The sequence below is a fragment of the Lissotriton vulgaris genome, chromosome 12, assembly GCF_964263255.1.
Source record: "Lissotriton vulgaris chromosome 12, aLisVul1.2, whole genome shotgun sequence".
In the NCBI taxonomy this organism is placed as follows: domain Eukaryota; kingdom Metazoa; phylum Chordata; class Amphibia; order Caudata; family Salamandridae; genus Lissotriton; species Lissotriton vulgaris.
Genome location: NC_141700.1, coordinates 523,476,102 through 523,494,849, shown reverse-complemented (window position 1 = coordinate 523,494,849; position 18,748 = coordinate 523,476,102). Strand labels below are relative to the sequence as shown.

Genomic DNA, 18,748 nt, shown 5'->3' with positions numbered 1-18,748 from the left:
CCCCCCCCCCCCCCCCCCAATGCACAAGAGGAGTGCCTCGCTTGCCAGAGAAGTACTGTGCGCTTAACCTGGACAAGAAAGGCCTGTCCCAGAACTTAGGATGATTTCTCTACCTGTGAAGTGGAAAAACCAAGAAACAATGACATCCTGGGCAAAACCAGCAGGGGAATTCAAGTTGGTGAAGCTTGCTTGGTGATCCAGCTGGCATGTTTCATCCACTTACATGCCCACATGCCATTTGGCAAGCTGGGCTTGTGTCTAAAGGGTCTGTAACAGTGGGCCACTCTCCTGGAAGAGCAGAAGCATTTAGACTTCCCTGGGCCTCCGCCACTCTGGTCTATGAGCCCAAGAGTAACACCAGGGCAAACCCCTTGGCACATGGGCATCTCGCTGTCTTGTACACTGTGTGCGCCACGTGCTGCTGTTTTCAGGATCCCTCGTTTACTCTTTCTAGCCTCAATGGCGCCCCAGATATTGCGGTTAAACCTTTCGAGGGTCATACTTCTAAATCCCAGTGCAGAGCAGTAAGTGGCTGAAAGAGGACCCATTGGTAGAGCTGGGATCAATAACATCTTGACCAATAAAAGGTCCATTTTGGAGTAAGGACGACTAAGGTTTGCAGATTCTGAAATAAGACTATTTTATCAGGAATTTTTATTGTACCTATATTCATGCAGCTTATAGTAACACAACTGAACTCGGCCCCCTTGATTCTCTTTGTGATGGTGAATTTGTTGGGTGGATTTAGGTGTCTGCAAACACCAGACCCTTTTCAGCACTGACCCAAGCTGCTGAGCAGAGTAATGTGACCACCATAGTCACAAAGAGACACCATTATTGCGGTATCAGTGGAATGGAATACTGCTGAAGTTTATATATAGCGACATACATGTGATCGGAAACTTTTAGTGAGACTTCTTTGCCCCCAAGTGAACCGAGAGTGTCTATAAGCTGCGAGCAAGTTCCCCTACGCTAAGGAATTCAGAGAGAACACTGACAGTGATTACCGTAAACGTAGTCACTATGCCAAAGTGACCCCTGGCAAATGAAACATGGAGAAAGAGTCCTCAAAGTTCTGGGTCCCTTCCTTTGGAACAAATTGGAAAGACACTGAACAAGTCAAACAAGCCATCACAAGTTTAGGAAAGATTTGTGGGCCTCGATTCGAACAGGTTCTTGGCTTGGCTCCTGCGTTACCAGTCGATGGGGCTAGCCTCAAATATTGCAGGTTAGATGGCTTGCTTCCTGTATATCCTATGGACAAAGCTCGCCTCAAGTGTGACCAGGCGGTGTGACTCCCCTCCAGTTTGATTCGTGGGTGGGAGTAGCCTCAAGTTAGATATTTGACGCGCCCGATCTATAACCAATAGATTTGGCATTCTTCTGATATGACTTCCACACTTCTATGATCTTAGTGGTTACGGTCGAATAAAGTTAATTGAATTGAATTGATATGACACTGTGGTTGGGCTGCCTCTGAGGTAGCCAGATGTGGGCTCGCCTCCCTGTCCGGCTAACACTACTCGAGCTCCGCATCCATTGGCAATGGGTGGTATTTCCATGAGGGGGGCACTGGTGAAGAGGCTTGGAGGAGGTTTTCAATCACACCAGCATGGGCACCTACAAGAAATGATGCTCCACTGCCCCAGCACAACTCTTATAAAATACACCTGCAGGATTTATGTGATTTTTTTTTAAGTAGGAATGAATTTAATTTGAAACTATAAGAATGAACAGCAAAAGGATAGAAGTCTTTTGAACGAAACTTGCCCTACTGTGGAGATAATTGTAATTTTTCGATTAGTTATGTTATCTTATGTTATAGATATTTGCATAGTGCTTACTTTCACCCGAACGGGTACCCTGGCGCTGAGGGATTTTGGTAAGCTTCTAGATGTCGCGATCTGAAAATGTTAGAAGACAGATTTAAAGCAAGGGTCAGAAGTTCTAGTGATAGTGCCAAGACTGAGAATAAGAGACTCTTGTGGGCTTTTCTAAAAGACAGGCGATTTCGATTCAAGCGAGAGATAATTTTGAGCCAAAATGAACCATATGTATAGCTTTGAAAGTGATTTGCGCAGGTAACCAGTGTAATGACTTAAAGTCAAGTCAAGTATAACTTTATTCGGTTAGATTAAAACCATCAAAGTGCACATCCAAAAACATTTTAAAACAATCAGTTTGTTATTACAAAAGATGTTGTTTCAAAAATTCATACTACTACACAAAATATTAAAAAACCATCATATGCAGTGCGATCCTAACCAACACAATAAGTCCTAAGTCAGTAAATATGTAATATTAAAACTACGATTGTCAAATACATCTCATGTTTACATAATATACTGTTATAAAACACTGATATTAAATAAATAAATTCATTTCAAGACAAAGTCCCATTTATGCTATCATCAGCCTATTCCTGCACCTAATGGCGCCTGTTATATAGCTGGCAACCCCACAGCACTCCATAGGTGATGCCAGCATTTGTAAGTATACCAGCGCTGGTCTGACTTTTCCAAAATGTAGGCCTTTTAAGAGGGGGATGATGAATTTCCTACGTAACGAGACGTAAAACTCACAGAAAAATATCATGTGAAGAATGTTTTGATCTGAGAAGTTGTCACAAGGACAGGGTCTTAACGATCCCTCTTTAAAAAACCCTTTCGGGAAGCCCAGTAGTCAGGGAACCATATTATGCTTGAATCTAACTAAGACAACCAGGTGATAAGGCCTATTTATATATGTTAGATATGGTTGCAGCTGGCTACCTATGCTCAATATGACAAAACTTCTCACTGTGGGTTTAACTAACTCCCTTTCCCCCCTGAACAGCATAGATATATTCAGAAACTGCTGTTTCAAGTCTCTGATCACTATTTTACCCAGAGCTCTAGGGCTTGAAAATAGCTCAGGGCATCCAACAATAGTCATTTGAGACTTGATATAGAGAACCCAGGGTATATCTATTCCCTTGTCTAACGAGATGCAGTCCTTGATGATCAGCTGGTTTAGGTTGGGGAACGGTTGGGCCCAAATTCTCAGCCAGCACATAATGGGGGCAATCGCAATCTGATCTGAGATTAAGCCAGCGCCAAGGTCCTCATGGATATTAAAAACAGAAGTGGAGGCCGGGACAGACAGTAATTTGCGAAAAAAAACATTTTCAACCGCCTGAATTTCGCTCGACTCTTGATAGCCCCATAGATCACTCCCATACGTCACCATTGGAAGACACTTGGCATTATACATTTTTGAAGAGCGCGGGTAGAGGTTTTGAGCCAATTCTTTTTGCGAATTCCACGATGGCCCCCGAGGCTCGGGCTAAGGTGTTCCTTTTATGCATACGCTGCATAACCCACGAGCGTCGGTCGTCAAAGAGAACCCCAAAATACGGGAAGGCAGAAACCTTGGTTAATTCCATATTCTTACAGTAGAATTTAGCCTTCCTTGCTCTAACAGGGACATAGAATAGGACTTTTTAAAATTCGTGACCAGGTCTAGGGAGTCCATAAAATCAATTAAACAATTTGAAAGAGTTTGAAGCCCTCTTGAAGTCCTTGCCAGCAAGACCGCATCATCTGCGTAAAGCTTTGAAAGTGATTTGCGCAGGTAACCAGTGTAATGACTTAATGTATGGCAAAATCTGCACGTTTCGGAAGAGTGAAAATTGTCTGTAAGTCCATCACATGCTCTAAAAACACTAGGTTAGTACACCTCCGTGCAATAAAATGATTACTATAGGCGAAGTAATAAAGAAACACCTATCATTCTAAGGGTAACGTAGTTTTTTCATTTGTATAAAATATTTTGACCATTAACTTTTAACAAAAAATCTCAGAAATCAAACAAAATTAGGTGTGAAATAAAACTGCTCACTAATTTACTGTCATTAAAATGAACATGTTTACAAATGCGGTGTACTACTCTATATACATAAAAATTCCCGATTTGAAACAAATGTAAGAAAAAACGTGTTGGTGCTTTAAGAGTGGGTGGAGCTATAAAATGGTTTCAGTGTTTTCACATGTTTTTAGGCCTTGCCCAGAGCCAGCTTTAGCTGCTTGTTGCAAAAAGATCTTTTGAGTACAAAAGCAATACTTTTCGTGGGTTTGGCTGGGGAAAAAACCTTTACAACGCAGTCATTACATCTCACTACATTTGCAACACAGTCATTACATCGCAACATCCTTTACAATGCATGTCACTACCAGACACCCATTACATTGCATGTCACTGCAACGCATGACACTACAACGCATGTCACTACAATGCAGGAATTACATCGCATGTCATTACAACGCATACCATTACAACGCATAGTACCCCTACACTATCCAACACTTACCCAACTGTTGCACCCCCTGGAGTTAGAATAGTAATTATTACCCGTACACTATCCAACACTTACCCTACTGTTGCACCCCCTGGAGTTAGAATAGTAATTGTTACCCCTACACTATCCAACACTTACCCTACTGTTGCACCCCCTGGAGTTAGAATAGTAATTTTTACACCTACACTATCCAACACTTACCCTACTGTTGCACCCCCTGGAGTTAGAATAGTATTTTTTACCCCTACACTATCCAACACTTACCTTAAATGCAATGTAATGGTATGCGTTGTAATAGTATGCGTTGTAAAGGTATAATGGGATGTAATGGAATGCATTGTAAATGTTGTTTTGAAAAATGTGTTGTAATGGCATGCAATTTAAATGTGTGCGTTGTAAAGGATGTTGTGATGTAAAATCTGTGTTGTAAAGGCATGCGTTGTGAATGTATGCGTTGTAACGTCATACATTTGTTTGGCTGGCCAATTGCTTGTCAGTAGTTGGTTTTCTTGTCACTATCGTTTGTTTGCTTCTAACTTTTTGTCTCCTTGTGTTTTCCCTCGCGTGGAGCCACTCCAGTAAACTCAACCACAAATGTGTGTCCTGGCCCCAATATTTCTAAGTTCTTCCAAACCAGAGCAACAGGTCTCACTCCGATTGCAGGCCTTGCACCTACCGTGGGATCTAGGCCCAAGCACAGTGCTTAAAAAAATACGTGCCAGGGTTCTCGTCAGGATGCCACTGCAGCGTGCACCACCCATTAATCCTGCTATGCTGCCAATGATAGTAACAACACAACCACTAACCACTACTCTCCTTCAAGTGTGACAATTCAGACTATTCCAGGCCCCCAATGTTATAAGAATGGCTTGGGTGGAAGGTAATCGCCATTTTTAGCGTATAATGAATGAATAATTAAATGTTATTGTAGTCATCTCTGAATTAGCCAGACAGCGCCACCTGGTGGCAGACTGTCACAAACGCCAGTGTTGACAATTAAGTGATCAGACAGAGCACCAGAAACCATCGGCTCAAATTAAGCACTGCCCAAGCATCTATCAACGGCACTGTAACATGAGAGTGCCACGTCTAAGCACTGTCACCGCTGGGGAGTCTGTCTTCTGAAAGTGAGACAGTGGCCCCTTGGAGTGCAGGACTGCAGATATTTGGTATCATTCTTAGTTCATAACCTGAGAACTGGATCGGACAACAGGATCCCTTTGTACTTTGCGTACCCTCAAACAGTATCCCTCTACCCCTGAATTGCCTGAGTTATGACTATGAGTGTTTTGGGGACAGAAGATAAGGGTGTGTGCAGTGGGGCAGTTTCGACAGGCTTACTTAGTGTTTCTGCCTCTGTTTCTGCTCTGGCTGATCTGTACAGACTTGTATTATGAATGTGCACTTGGATCCCTGTTATAATAGATGTGTTCACCTCAAGAATATTATTATTGTTAGTTGTATTAGTATATCAAGTAGGTGATGTAACCTTTTCTATTTAGCATGCAGAGTGTGTGCAGTCAATTCACGACAGTACGAATTTCGGAGTGGACTGGGAGTATGATCCTTGGTCTTAAAGAAAGGCTATGGGAATTGGCTTGAAATATGTACCTAGAGAAAGGAGGGCATATTGCAGCCGATACCTTTCTATCTCTCCCCAGTGTTTTAACCATACCATATAGGGGACGGATTAAAACTTTTACCCACTAGGCACGTATTTTTTTAACCTCACACTACAAATCCCTCAACTCCTATTCCTTATCATATAGGTGAATACACCACTTAAGTGCTCCTGCGTCTCTCGTAGATCGCAGCACACCTTGTTCTGCAACGGAACGGGATGGACTCTATGATGAAGCATGCAACCAAGGGGCAACCCTGGTGGGTGAGGGTTTTATAAAGAAAACCTAAAGTTTTCTATCCATTCAGTGGACGGTAGCTTGTGCAGAACAGATGTTTTTTCTTTGTGTCTCCATAATCACGCCCCTTCGCACTTCCGCAAACCCGCCTTTACATTTTCCTCCTCTGTAGCCCCACTCCTCTCCCCAAAATTCAATCTGTTGCATCAGTTCCTCCTGCCCTTGCATTCCCATGGTATTTCTTCTCAGCAATTCCTGTTCTTCATATTTTCCACCCACTTACATCTCAACAGGCTGCTGGGAGACCGAGAAGCTGGGGGAAATGGGGAACAGGGTGGTGAAGGGTAGAGAGTGTGGCAGCCAAGAGAGATAAGCCTACATCCAAGAAAAGGGCTGGCGAAGAGCCAAAGGCCATGGAAGTAGAACATGAGCCACAGGGAAAGTGATGATCTTAGTTGAAGCAAAGTAACTGAGTGTTTGAAGTTAGTGTGTGGGTAGCAGGCAAGGGTGATGGGCAAGGAATTGATGGGATGGTGCTTCGGTGAATGTGAGTAGTTGGAATAGAACCATGAGGAGGAGGATTTGGACCAAGGTGAGATAGCAAAGAGGGCTGAAAGTTGGGTGTGAAAGCACCGGAAGTTATAAAAGTAGATGGTGGTTAAGGAAACGTAATTGGGGGCTGTTTAAACTAACGGAGGTTAGAGCATTGGGATGTACGTCGTTACAAAGCATGCTTTTACAACGCATGCCTTTATGACGCAACTTTTACAACGCAAGTCGTTACAACGACTTGCGTTAGGGGGCGCTGGATAGTGAATAGTTTAATTTACTATTCCAACTCCAGTCCCCGTGGATAGTAGGGAAGGTGTTGGATAGTAAATTAAAACTATTCCCTATCCTAGTGCGCCCCCCAGCGCAAGTCGTTGTAATGACTTGCGTTGTAATGGTTGCGTCGTAAAGGTACTGCGTTGTAAAAGTTGCGTTGTAAACGCTGTTCCCCGAGCATTGATGTCTTAGAGTCAACACATGGCGAAGATGAGAGGATAGTGAAACAGGAGGCTGCGCAAGATTGACCAAAGTGTAAAGACGGGATCGAAATGTGTGGACAAAGGAGTCCCTGAGAGGCCCTATGTCACAATGGAGGCCATGTTGGAAATGGGTTGGAGGGAAAAGGGGCCACTGATAAAGTCTGCTTCTGATCTTTAGCAGCGTGGGTGGGGTGGGGTGAGGTGGTGGTGGTGGTGCGGTGCCCCAAGGAAAACAAAGGAGGTAAAGGTAAGAAGGGTGTGTTGAAAAGGCAGTGGGCATGTATGGTGAAGGTTCGTAAACAAGGAAGGCGGATGAAAAGTTGACCCAAACACCGGCGCCAGGGTTGGGGGTGAAGGACATTGCTAAGAAGATTGAGAAGCAGCCAGTAAATACAGGCAGGAAAACTGGTAGGTCAGTGAGAAGGTGGATGGCGATAAAAATAGAGTAAGGACCATGGGGAAAAACGACGGTATATCGAAGTAGCCATGTCTTGTGGGCTAACCTGGCATTATTTACCAAAGAGAATGTGTGGAAGGAGAGTTTATAGATGTGTTTCAGTAGTTGCAGAAAGAAATTAAGGCTATACGGAAGAGGAGTGGGAGTTGGCCAGCTGACCCGAGTGACTACTAACTGATATATGGTCTTCGACATTGCTGATTGATGCCAGTGTATACTGCGAGACACACCATAAAGATATGTGGCCCTGTTTAAATATCTGGAAGTTATTCATAAAGCGCAGTTGGAGTTCACAGGCCAAACACGGTTAAAGAATGATAAGGAGTTTAGAGGATGTATGGGGGTGTATCCGGATAAACTTAGGGAGGAGGTAGCTAGTGCGCTGTGGCTATAGTGGATGGGCGTAAAGGCCTGCTCCAGGATCACATGGGTAAGCAGGATGCCGGTGCCTCATTGGCTTTTACCAGAATGTCCTATCTAAGGCCGCGTGGGTAGCCGGGGCAGAGGACAGGGAGTTGTAGCCAGGCCAGGTTGGGATTTTGGAAGGTTACACTAGAATGAAGAACTTGAACAGGTCACCTGGCAGATATTGGGCCAGTAAGGAGAAGATGTGTGTGCCAGGCCTTGAAATTATTCTGTTCAAGTTGCGCTTGGTTTGGTAGCTCCAGGGAGAGTTTAGGGCTTCAGCATTGTACAAGAACAAGACATGGCATGCGGTACAAATAACTTTTGCTGAGGAGCACAGAACTGTGGTTGTGGCTGAGACAATCAAACATAGAGCAGGAAGGTAAGGCATGGTGCATGAATCGTGTAAGGGAAGGCTGCAGGTAGCCCGCCAGGTCCGTTAGCTGCGTGACGGCGGTAAGGTTTTTTCCAGGTTTGCCATGAAGGAGTGAGGCTGAAGGGTGGGTCCTGATTGACAGCTTTTCAGTTATTAGGTGTGATGTGAAAGTTTCTGCATGCGTTGGGTATGGAGGCTGAGCAGTCTGGCACACATTGCATTTTGGTTTGCGGCAGTCACAGAATTGGAGAGTTTGCTTTCCCAGGGCAGCGATTAAGAGGTCTAGTTGTTGGGGTTAGAATTGTGATGAGATATTTGTTAGGCTTAATTGTCTAGTCTAGGTATTCTGGTTGATGTTTTGCTACGTTGATCTTGTCCTGAGACCTGTATCACTATCTACCATTGTAACCATCTGAATTATTGATCATTGTTTAGTGCCATGGCAGCTAAACAGTTGGGGTTCTGGCCTTACGGCAAATGCTTAAGCCTCAGATCTAAGATGTATGCTTGCTGTGCCCCAGTGGGATAAGAGTGGCATGTGTAACGGGCAATTGTTATTGTGGTTGGCTGAGAGGTTATGGGTAGTCCTTGCCCAGATTTGTTGGCAGTACATCTAGGTGTGCATGATTTAGTGCAGTTGTTTGGTTTGGCTGTGTTAAAGAAATGATGGCATATTTTCTACAGATGAAAAGTTTGTGGGCAAGGACACCTATAGAGTGGGCAGAGCTTGGGCATTGTAGGTTTGGGCCAGGGGCTTTCAAGAGCAATGCTGTTGAGAGAGCGCGCAAGAAGGTAAACCGAAATGTGGGTGCGAATAACAAGTTGCGAGGTTGTGGTAGAATTTCTCATGGGAATATTGTACAGGATGACTTTAATTTGTTTTGGTAATGAATACTTTATATTGGAACTTAAGGAGTTTATGGCAAGGACTTTGAGGTATAATTTTGGTGCACACATTTCTCATTTAACCGACTGCTGGAATGGCAATTTGCTTAGCACTGAACACATACATGCTACATCTTCAAGATTATTAATACGTTTTTCGGGATAAAAAAAACTTTGAGGATTGGAGTTTGATGGTGAAAATCACGCCGTTGGCAGAGTGTGCCATCTTGTCGGATGAAGCAGGGAGAGCGCCACCTGCTGAGGCGAGAAAGGTGCAGGCGGGAGCTGTGGAGGACACATTTACACATGGGTGTAAAACATGACTGCCAGGAACCACCAACAAGTGTGTAGAGCGTCTACTCTTTGGATGTGCACCAAATCCGCCCCCTTAGGAAAAGTCATCAGTTTACAGTGCACAGGGCATACTGGGCACCGAAAAGACTTGCGATGCTGGGAGGTTGAGAGCTGAGGTAGGGCCTTAAGTGCGACGTGGAAAAGGCAGATGATGTTCGCATGTTCTGCCAGTGCTCCTTCAACCAGGTTTTTTGGTAAGAAGAGGGTAAGGTGCTGTCTGCGGTAATGGGACCGGAAGTTAAGGTAAGCCTGGCACTGGTGATTTTTGGGGTCACAGTTGGGGTGGGGCCGCTTCTAAACCTGCGCAAGAAGCAATCATCTTTACTTTTTGTGCTAACATTGCGGCACAAAGGGAGATCTGTTTGAATTGGGTGCGCCTAACTCTCCTGTTATTTGGGATTGGCCAGCATCTACTCAATGGGTGAATAGTCTAGACCAGTGATACTCAAAGTACGGCCCGGGAGACGCTTGCAGCCCTCTTGACCTTTAAATGCGACCCCCTTGGTGAACAGCAGCCCCAGCTGCTGTTTATTTGCGCGCACTAATATTTGGAAAAAGAAGTAAAATAAATTGGGAAAGCATTGATGAATCTGCAAATAAATGCTTGCCTGTTAATTTAACATGTTTTTGAACCGCCTTACACAATGCATGACCCACCCAGACCCCCACCCGCCACCCTGCTGGCATCCGTGCGGCCCTCGGGCACACCTCAAACCGTACTTTGTGACCCCTGGGCAAAAGTTTGTGAGTACCCATGGTCTAGACTGTAGCAACTGCTTAACTCAGAGAGTGATATTTTGGGAGGCATGGGAACACCGGGATAAGGCTTGGTATAACATGTCTGCTTATTAGTCTTGCTCAAAGAAAATGTCCAGTGATTTTGCATCTAACCAAAAACCTTGTGAGGGGAAGTCGTACCAGGGCCATCTAAGAATTCTTCAATCTAATAAGGATGATTTTTGAGGCTCCTGAGCCCGATGGAGGCGAATCATCAGCTAGATTCATCAAAGAAAAATGGGCTCGCAAAGGGGCAGATTCTGAGAATCTGCCCCTTTGCGAGCGCAATTTTTGCATTTGGGATTCATCATCCCAAATGCAGAAATCGCTAATTGCGAAATCGCTAAATTGCGAGGAATTGCATTTAAGGAATCTCTATTTGAGATTCTTTAAATGCAATTCATTAACCATTTTTAAATTGCGAATTCGCTATTTTTGGCCGCTATTTACCGCGAAGTCAGACTTCGTGGTAAATAGCGAAAACTTAGAAAAATGCACTTTAGTGCATTTTTCTAAGTTGGATGTTACACACACACATGTCCTTTGGACATGTGTGTGCGCAACATCAGCCTACATTGACATTTCAGGGGTGCTACAGGGTGTCTTTGGACACCCCTGGCACCCTTGAAATTGCATCCTTATTTGCGATTAGCAAATTGCTAATCGCAAATAAGGAATAACTCCCCATTCATTCCTATGGGCCTTTAGGCGACTAGCAAATTGCTAATCGCAAATAAGGAATTACTCCCCATTCATTCCTATGGGCCTTTAGGCGATTAGCAAATTGCTAATCGCAAATAAGGAATAACTCCCCATTCATTCCTATGGGCCTTTAGGCCCATAGGAATGAATGGGGAGTCATTCCTTATTTGCGATTAGCAATTTGCTAATCGCAAATAAGGAGGCTGTAGGAATCGCAATTTATTTTGCGAATTCTACATGAATCCCGATTTGCAAGTCCTTAATAGCGATTCCTTAATAATCGCTATTAAGGACTCGCAAATCGGGACATTGATTAATCTGGCCGCATGTCTTCTGTTCCATTCTCACTTCGTAGTGAGAGGTGGGTAACGTCTGCCATTGTTTTCTCTTGTCTGAGCTCTTTTCCCCTTTTATGGTAAAAAAAAAAAAAGTGTGTAGAGCAGGGCTGCTGAGGAGAGAATGTGCTTCATTTTAAATAAATAAACACATATTGATTCCACCTCATGCCTCATTTCCCCCCTTCATACACTGCCTTCGTTTTCATCACGTGTGGGGATTCTTGTAGGTGTGGATTGAGAGCACAGCTACCAATTACTTATCGTACATCTAAAGTGGACTATAGTGTGTCCAGCAATATTATACCCTTCTCACTGCATGCTATTGGCTGTTTGGTCTTTCACCCGGCCCTTCCATGGAGTCCTTGCAGCAGAAAACGGAGTACTTTGCATCTCCAAAGTATACTGAATCATCACACATTAACTATTTTTTTAAACGTTTTAGTCAGGCTTCAAAATGAAGGCAGGCTTATTGGCTTTGGCAATCAATGCACATTTCTGCTTTCTCTCCTTGTCACCGTTTCATAGCCTTCTAGTCCTCCTTCTTTCTCCCTTTCCTACCTTGTTTCATGGGCGGCTTTAGGCATGTGCAAGCTGTGCACCTGCACAGGGCCACCAAACCCCAGGGGCCACCACACCAATATATATCCTTAATACAATAATCCCCTGACCCCCCTTCTTCACTGGCCTCCGCGCTCCGCCCTGACCGGACCTCCTTTCCGGGGCCCCCTACCTACACTCCCTGCCCAGGGCCACCATGAGCCTAGAGCCGCCCCTGCTTGTTTTCTGTTGCTTTGGGTAACGGTCTAAACATGAAGAGTAAGTTAGGTCACCAAAAACGAGTTTCCCTGCCCACTACTTGCACGTGGAGGAGTTGCGGCCTAAACTATTGGGTCTACAGACTTTGGAGCCAGGTTCGAGTCCTGGCTTCCCCTCAATAACATCCTGTGATTCTGGACAAATCGTGTAATCTCCATATGCCTAAGAAACAAGTGTGGTGTCGGTGCTCATGAAAAGCGCTCCGATGCCCCTGGGTCAAGTTTGCGCTATTTAAAATTGCAAAAACGGGAGCAAATGCAGCAATCTCGAGCTGAGGGGCAAGGGGCGTCCGCGTGCCTGAGAAAGCGAAGCAGGCTGGGAATGCGGGGAGGGCGGGAACTTCTGAGGAGAGAGGGGCGGGAAGACCAGGAAAACCCGAGGGAAGAAGGCGTCAGAAAAGTAAATAATAATAATAAAGCACGATGTGTTGGAAGCTGCTGCTCTGGAAGGGAGGGAGGGGAGGAAAGGGAGGGAAAGCAGGCTCGACTGGGGGGAGAGACGCCCGAGTAGGTTTGAGGGATAAGCTCATTAGAAGAACTACTCGCCATGAGGAAAGATGCGTAAAGCCAGGACAGAAACGAGTGCCTTTTAATTCACTGCGCACTGAATTCACCCCGAGCCCCTCGAAGCCGACTGCACCCCCCCCCCCCCCCCCCCCGACACGGGACACACTCTGTCGGAGGCGTGCACGATAAGGGTTTCCTGCCCGGGCGAGGTGGAGCCGTGCCAAGAATAGGGCACTAAATAAGAGCGGAATCAAAAAAGAAAAATCAAAACAACTGGGATTGGACGGGGAATGCCTCGAAAATGTGCAGGTTTAGGAGGAAAATATCTTGGAGCAGGGGCGTAGCTTCCTTTGGTGCAGCAGGTGCAGTGGCACCGGGGCCCTTCCCAGAGCGGGCACTGAACCCCGATTTTTGCTGTATTTCATAATTCAAACAGCATCCGGGATTGCATTATTGTCCTTGCATTGGGATCCATGACACACTGGCTCGGCTACTGAGTGGAGTCTACCCTTTTACATTAGGTGGGCACGCGCTCTTCGTTTTGTTCACAGGTGGGAGATTTTGTTTCCACACATTTGCACTTTTCACCAGACACCTGTCCGTGGTTAACGTTTAACAATATATATAGCTTGCTTCTTTATTTCACGTGCTAGAGAACATGCTTATGGCTCCGTGGCACCATGAGCAACGGTTATGACTACTGCCCAAATCACTGAGCCTATCCCTGGTGAGGATGAAAGGCTGAGCCGAGCTCACCATGGCTAATATCTGTGACCTCCACTCGGCAGCCGGCACGCCAACCCACCGCGCTGCCTCATTTCTCTAGTCTAGACGGTCAATACGGGGTTCTCCAATGATCACAGGCCACCTGCAGCGTCGCTTTTGTTCCGTTTGTCTAATACGGGGCATCACTGGGGGAAAAATGGTAAGGACAATTTACCACTGGTTTCAGCTGCAGCATCTATATGTACATTTGACCATATATGCCTGTGCTGCTCGAATTAAAACCCTGACAGACACCACCATGTGCCACAAACAAACTCCAAGGTACAACTGGGACTCCTCCATAGTAGTGGAGCGCTTGCCCCAAGCACCCTAAAGCCAGGAAGCAACTGGGTCCTATGGAATCCATATGTAACTGGTCGACTAGAAGTTTTTGGGGGAGTTTTTATGTAGCGCAAACTCGATCCGAAGGTATTGTAGCTCTTTACATGAGCACCAGTTACGTTACAAATGGGATGGGGCGATTAAGTGAGCTGCCCAGGATCACAGGATGTGGAGCCGACGCCGAGACTCGAACTTGGTTCCCCAGGTTCAAAGTGGCAGCTCTGGTCGTTATGCCACATCCTCCTATTTCCACCCAAAAGGGCACCCGAGATATCAAGCATTGGAATGTCCCCATTTCCCGTGGTGGTCTGATTCTAGGGGGCTTGGAAGACAACGCCGAGTGCCACTAGACCAGAAGGCACCAATTCGGGTAATCAAGACGTGCCTCTTTCACTACCCACGACCCCCCCATGTCTGCCGAAAGCGCCTAGAGGCGGCCCAAGGCTAGTGGTTTATGAATCAATAATTCCACGACCATACGGTTCGACGTGGCAACGCATTAAAGCTCTCTTTTAGCTGGTCGGGCGCAAGTTGGTGTCGAAATGCACTGTTCAAATTTTGATTTTTTTCCACGATTTAAGGGACCTTGCAACACTCCACTAGTCTTAAAATATATGCGTTTTGTGTTGTTGAAATACGAACAGGTCCTGAAATGTATTTTTTGGGAGACCATCTATGTACTTGTCAAACCCGTGAAAAGCTTCCCCTCTCTCCTTTCCACCCAAAACGCGTCAACGGCCGCACTGTGTGTGTGCTTGTCTTGCGCTCGCCTCGAGCGCGCTCCAGCAGGTGCATTAACCCACCGAGCCGCCGAGTTTGTTCTGTTGGTATGAAAGGAGTGGTCGGCCAGCTTTTGCACATTTCCACATAAAACGTATCGCTCCCTGCACCCAGCGACTGCTTCGTTACCTACATTTATTTAGTATCCCAAAGCGCCCAAAAGGTGCAGTCACAACGCATGTGGGCGCTTTACATAAACTACATACATCAACGAATAAACATGCGAATCTCTATAGTGACTGGGTCAACGCATTGGGCCAAGTAGTTGCTTTATTGGCCCGACACAAGCTGTCTGGAAAGTTGATGCAGCTACAATCTCTTCAGGTTTACTCAGTTTCAAAAGACGCCTTCACGACGCTAGGTTTGTATCCAAATACGTGCGCGTGTTTTTCTGTACCTTCAGCTGTTGGCTCAAATGGTATATTGGAGCGTACTGGAATAAAAGGTACCCACCAGCTGTGTACAGCAAACCTCATTTTTTTACCTCAAATGTGCCTTTGAAAGTACCTTGTGACTTTGCTCTTGAACATAAGCGCCTACAATGTTTCAAGGCGCACCCAAGCTGACGTACGAGACGTTTTGGCACTGAAGACAGAATGACTTAAATTTTTCAAACTTTGCAACAATCACAGTAAAGCACCGTGATGTACCGGAGTGCGACAGGTGCACTGCACTTCTATTGAGTGTCTAGTGACAGGTGCCCAGAACAAACTCCCTTCGCCTAGAGCCTGGAGTATAGCGCTTACCGTCAGAATCATAGTGCTTCCAGATGTCTAAGAACTGGGAGGCTGTGAGCTCGGCCAGGTGCAGGTAGGGGGGCTGCGACTTCTGCTTCAGGGCCATGGCCAGGCAGGGTTCCTCGGGGGTCTCTGGTCCTCGGGGCGGTGGTACCCAGGGGGTAGCTCCTCAGGGAGGCTCGAGTGATGATGCCCAGGTGATGCTCAGACACTCCCGACTGCGCCCCCTCGCTCCACTCTTCTCCGCAGACTCCTGGCCCCGCTCCACGGCTCGCCCTTTATATACCGCCCCTGGGGGAGGCGGGCCGTTCCTGCAGGAGCCGCAAGAGGGCGCTGGCGCTCTGGAAACCCGAGGCTGGGAGGGAGCCCAGATGTGCGAGGGCGGGTCTGAGACCTCTGCGTGGGGTCGTGGCGAGGAGAAGGGAGGGGGCAGGGGCCGAGACGTGGGCCAGGATGCGGGAGGGTCACTCAGTGAGGGGGAAATGAGACCATGATAGAGGGGGCCGAGGGCTACGGGCAATGCCCAGGCACACAAGACACCTGCTGGGAAGAGAGACACCCAATCAGGAAAGTGCAGCAAAGCGGGTTAGGTGCAAGGTGAATAGGGGTGAGGGGGCAGAGGGCATTATATCACATTCATGAGAAGGGGCGAGGGCGCCCCTTTACTTGTGCAGCAGTGGCACCGGGGCCCAGGGGGGGGGGGGGGCTTGAGAGGGCCCCGCTTCACTCCAGCTGGGGGAGGCGGGACATTTCACGTCCTTGCACCCTTGCTGGATGGGTAGGGGGCGGCTGATGGGTGAGCCCGGTCAGAAATAGAAATTAATCTATACCGCGAGAGCCAACGGTCAACGGGGAGAGGCAATTAAAGAAGCAACTTGTTGGGTGAAAGGGACGGGCAGTTCAAAGAGAGAGCACGGCCCAACGAGGGAAGAAGGTGCTGTGACGGGAAAAAGGGGGAGCCGGGACTGGCGAGAATGGGGTATAGAAAGGCGAGCAGAGACTAGTAAGAGGGGGCGCCGATATAGAGGAAGGAGGGTAGGGACTGGTAAGGGAGAGGGCGCAGGCGGCTGAAAAGATAAGCAGATCATAGTGAGGGGGAGGGAGGCGAATGAGTATGAGAGAGAGAGAAGAGACGAGTGCGCGGCGAGAGGACAGGCTGCCGAAAGCAAAGCGCGACCCAGCGAGAGGAGCAGGAGACAGATGGGCGAAAAAAGAGAGAGCGGGGACTAACGAGGGAGAGGGGACCAGCTGAGGATGAAGAGAGGAGGGACAAACGAGGGACGGAGTTTAAGGACTGATGTGAAGGAGTGCAGGCACTGGTGAGCGCGAGGGAGCGAGGACAGACGGACAAAACGGACAGGAGGGTCGAATTTGGGGGTAGGACGGCGAGAGCAGACTGGCGAATGGAGAACTACAAGTAGAGATGGGAGAGAGGCCCTGATGAAAAGCGGAGCCCGGACTAGTGGGGAGAGGCGGGTGAAAAGGTGAGCAGAGGACCAGTGAGTGGAGCGGGGACGGCCTGCTGAAAGAAGGGCAGGAGGCAGTGGGAGCGGGGGCAAACGGGTGAAATGCAGAGCGGATACCAACGAGTGAGAGGCAGGACAGAGGGATGCTAGTGAAAGCAGGGGGTCGGGGGCGTCGAATGGCGAATTGATACAAAATACCAGCGCGGGGAGAGTGGCGGACGGTTCACGGGAGCTAGTGAGCAGGACAGGACGGGGTGAAGAGGAGAGCGGGGAGAGTAGATAGGCGGATGAAAGGGGGAGCGAACAGGGACCACTCACTAGAGAGTAGACTGACCGGGGACAGACTGGTTAAGAGAGCAGGGGCTAGTGAGGGACAGGCGGGAGGCAGAGGGGGGGGGGGGTGCGCGGAGAGTGGTCGGCTGGTGAAAGGAGAGGACGAAGGAGCAGGGCAGTTGAGTGAAAGAGATCACGGACTAATAAGAGGGAGAGGGCAGAAGGATAAAAGGAGAGCAGAGACGAATGAGCAAGAGATACATTTTGGACTGATAAAAAGGACAGCAGGACGAGATAAGGGAGTGAGAATACGGGTGAAATGGGGAGCAGATACCATTGAGGGAGAGGGGACAGGTGTAAAGGGCAACAGGGGCTAGTGAGGAGAGAATGAGGACAGGGAGAGCGTGAACGCATGAGAAAAGAAAGGTGAGAGATGTGTGGGAGTAGAAACTGTGGTGATGCTCAGCTCCAGCTATGGCCCACACGGGATGCGGGTGTAACGCAGGCCCCGGCTGCCCCAACGACGCGATGGAGGAAGGGGGGCAACCACTGAGAGGACCCCTACGCTCCAGGGGCCCTCCAACCAGCACGAGGCCAATCAATATGTGTGCGGTATGGGAGACTCAAGGCCTTCTTCACATTTGGGGGGTCATCATTTTGCAGTCCGCCGCTAACGGACCCCCCTCATTAATGGGGCTTCTCCGACCCTCCTAGGAAGCATACATGGCCGAGTCGGCCTTTCACAAACTTCAGGTTACTCCGATCTCTGAGAGAAATGCATTGACCCCCTGAGCTATTTAGAGTGCGACATAGGGTGCTTTGAGGGACGCCGTTTTAGGAGGCGGCTGGGAGGACAGGGGAAGACTGAGGAGAGGCCTTAGAAGCGCGGAGAGGTAAACCAGGCCCTAGAAGTCCCTGCGGGCTGAGGCAAGGTACGATGGGGTGGGTGGGGTGGGGGATAGGGTTTCTGCAGGGGGTCTCCAAACCACAGGGGGCACGTTCAGCCCAATGCCACTGAACATTTGTGAGATACGGGGATACAGGGGCATCATTTAACTTTACGCCGCTGGAGGGAGCGGTGACGCAGGAGGAGGACGGAAGGGCTGGCGAGGTTAAAAGAGCGCAGTGAGAAGAGGCGATGTGGAGAGGGGGGGGGGGCACGATGGGATGATAGGAGGGGCTGACAGGGCGGTGATGTGATAAGAGGCGTCTGTGAGGAGCGGGCCGGTGTTATAAGTGGGGCCTGTAAGGGCGGTGGCGTTATAGGAGGGGTCTCTAACAGGCGGTTATTTTAAGTGGGGCATGTAAGGGCAGTGGCGTTATAGGAGGGGTCTCTAACAGGCGGTTATTTTAAGTGGGGCATGTAAGGGCAGTGGCGTTATAGGAGGGGTCTCTCACAGGCGGGTATTATAATAGTGGCCTGTAAGGGCAGTGGCGTTATAGGAGGGGTCTCTCACAGGCGGTTATTATAATTGTGGCCTGTAAGGGCAGGGGCGTTATAGGAGGGGTCTCTAACAGGCGATTATTATAAGTGGGGCATGTAAGG

At 47.9% G+C, this 18,748-nt stretch overlaps 1 protein-coding gene across 1 annotated transcript in view; it reads right to left on the bottom strand.

Moving 5' to 3' along the window:
* The window catches only part of CALB2 (calbindin 2), a 152,468-nt gene extending 136,750 nt beyond the window's left edge, over positions 1 to 15,718 (bottom strand). Inside the window, exon 1 of the mRNA XM_086945298.1 lies at positions 15,473 to 15,718. Within this exon, the coding sequence (XP_086801424.1) occupies positions 15,473 to 15,569 (97 nt within the window). The 5' untranslated portion in view covers positions 15,570 to 15,718. The remainder of the gene's footprint in view (positions 1 to 15,472) is intronic.
* Positions 15,719 to 18,748: the final 3,030 nt, after the last annotated feature.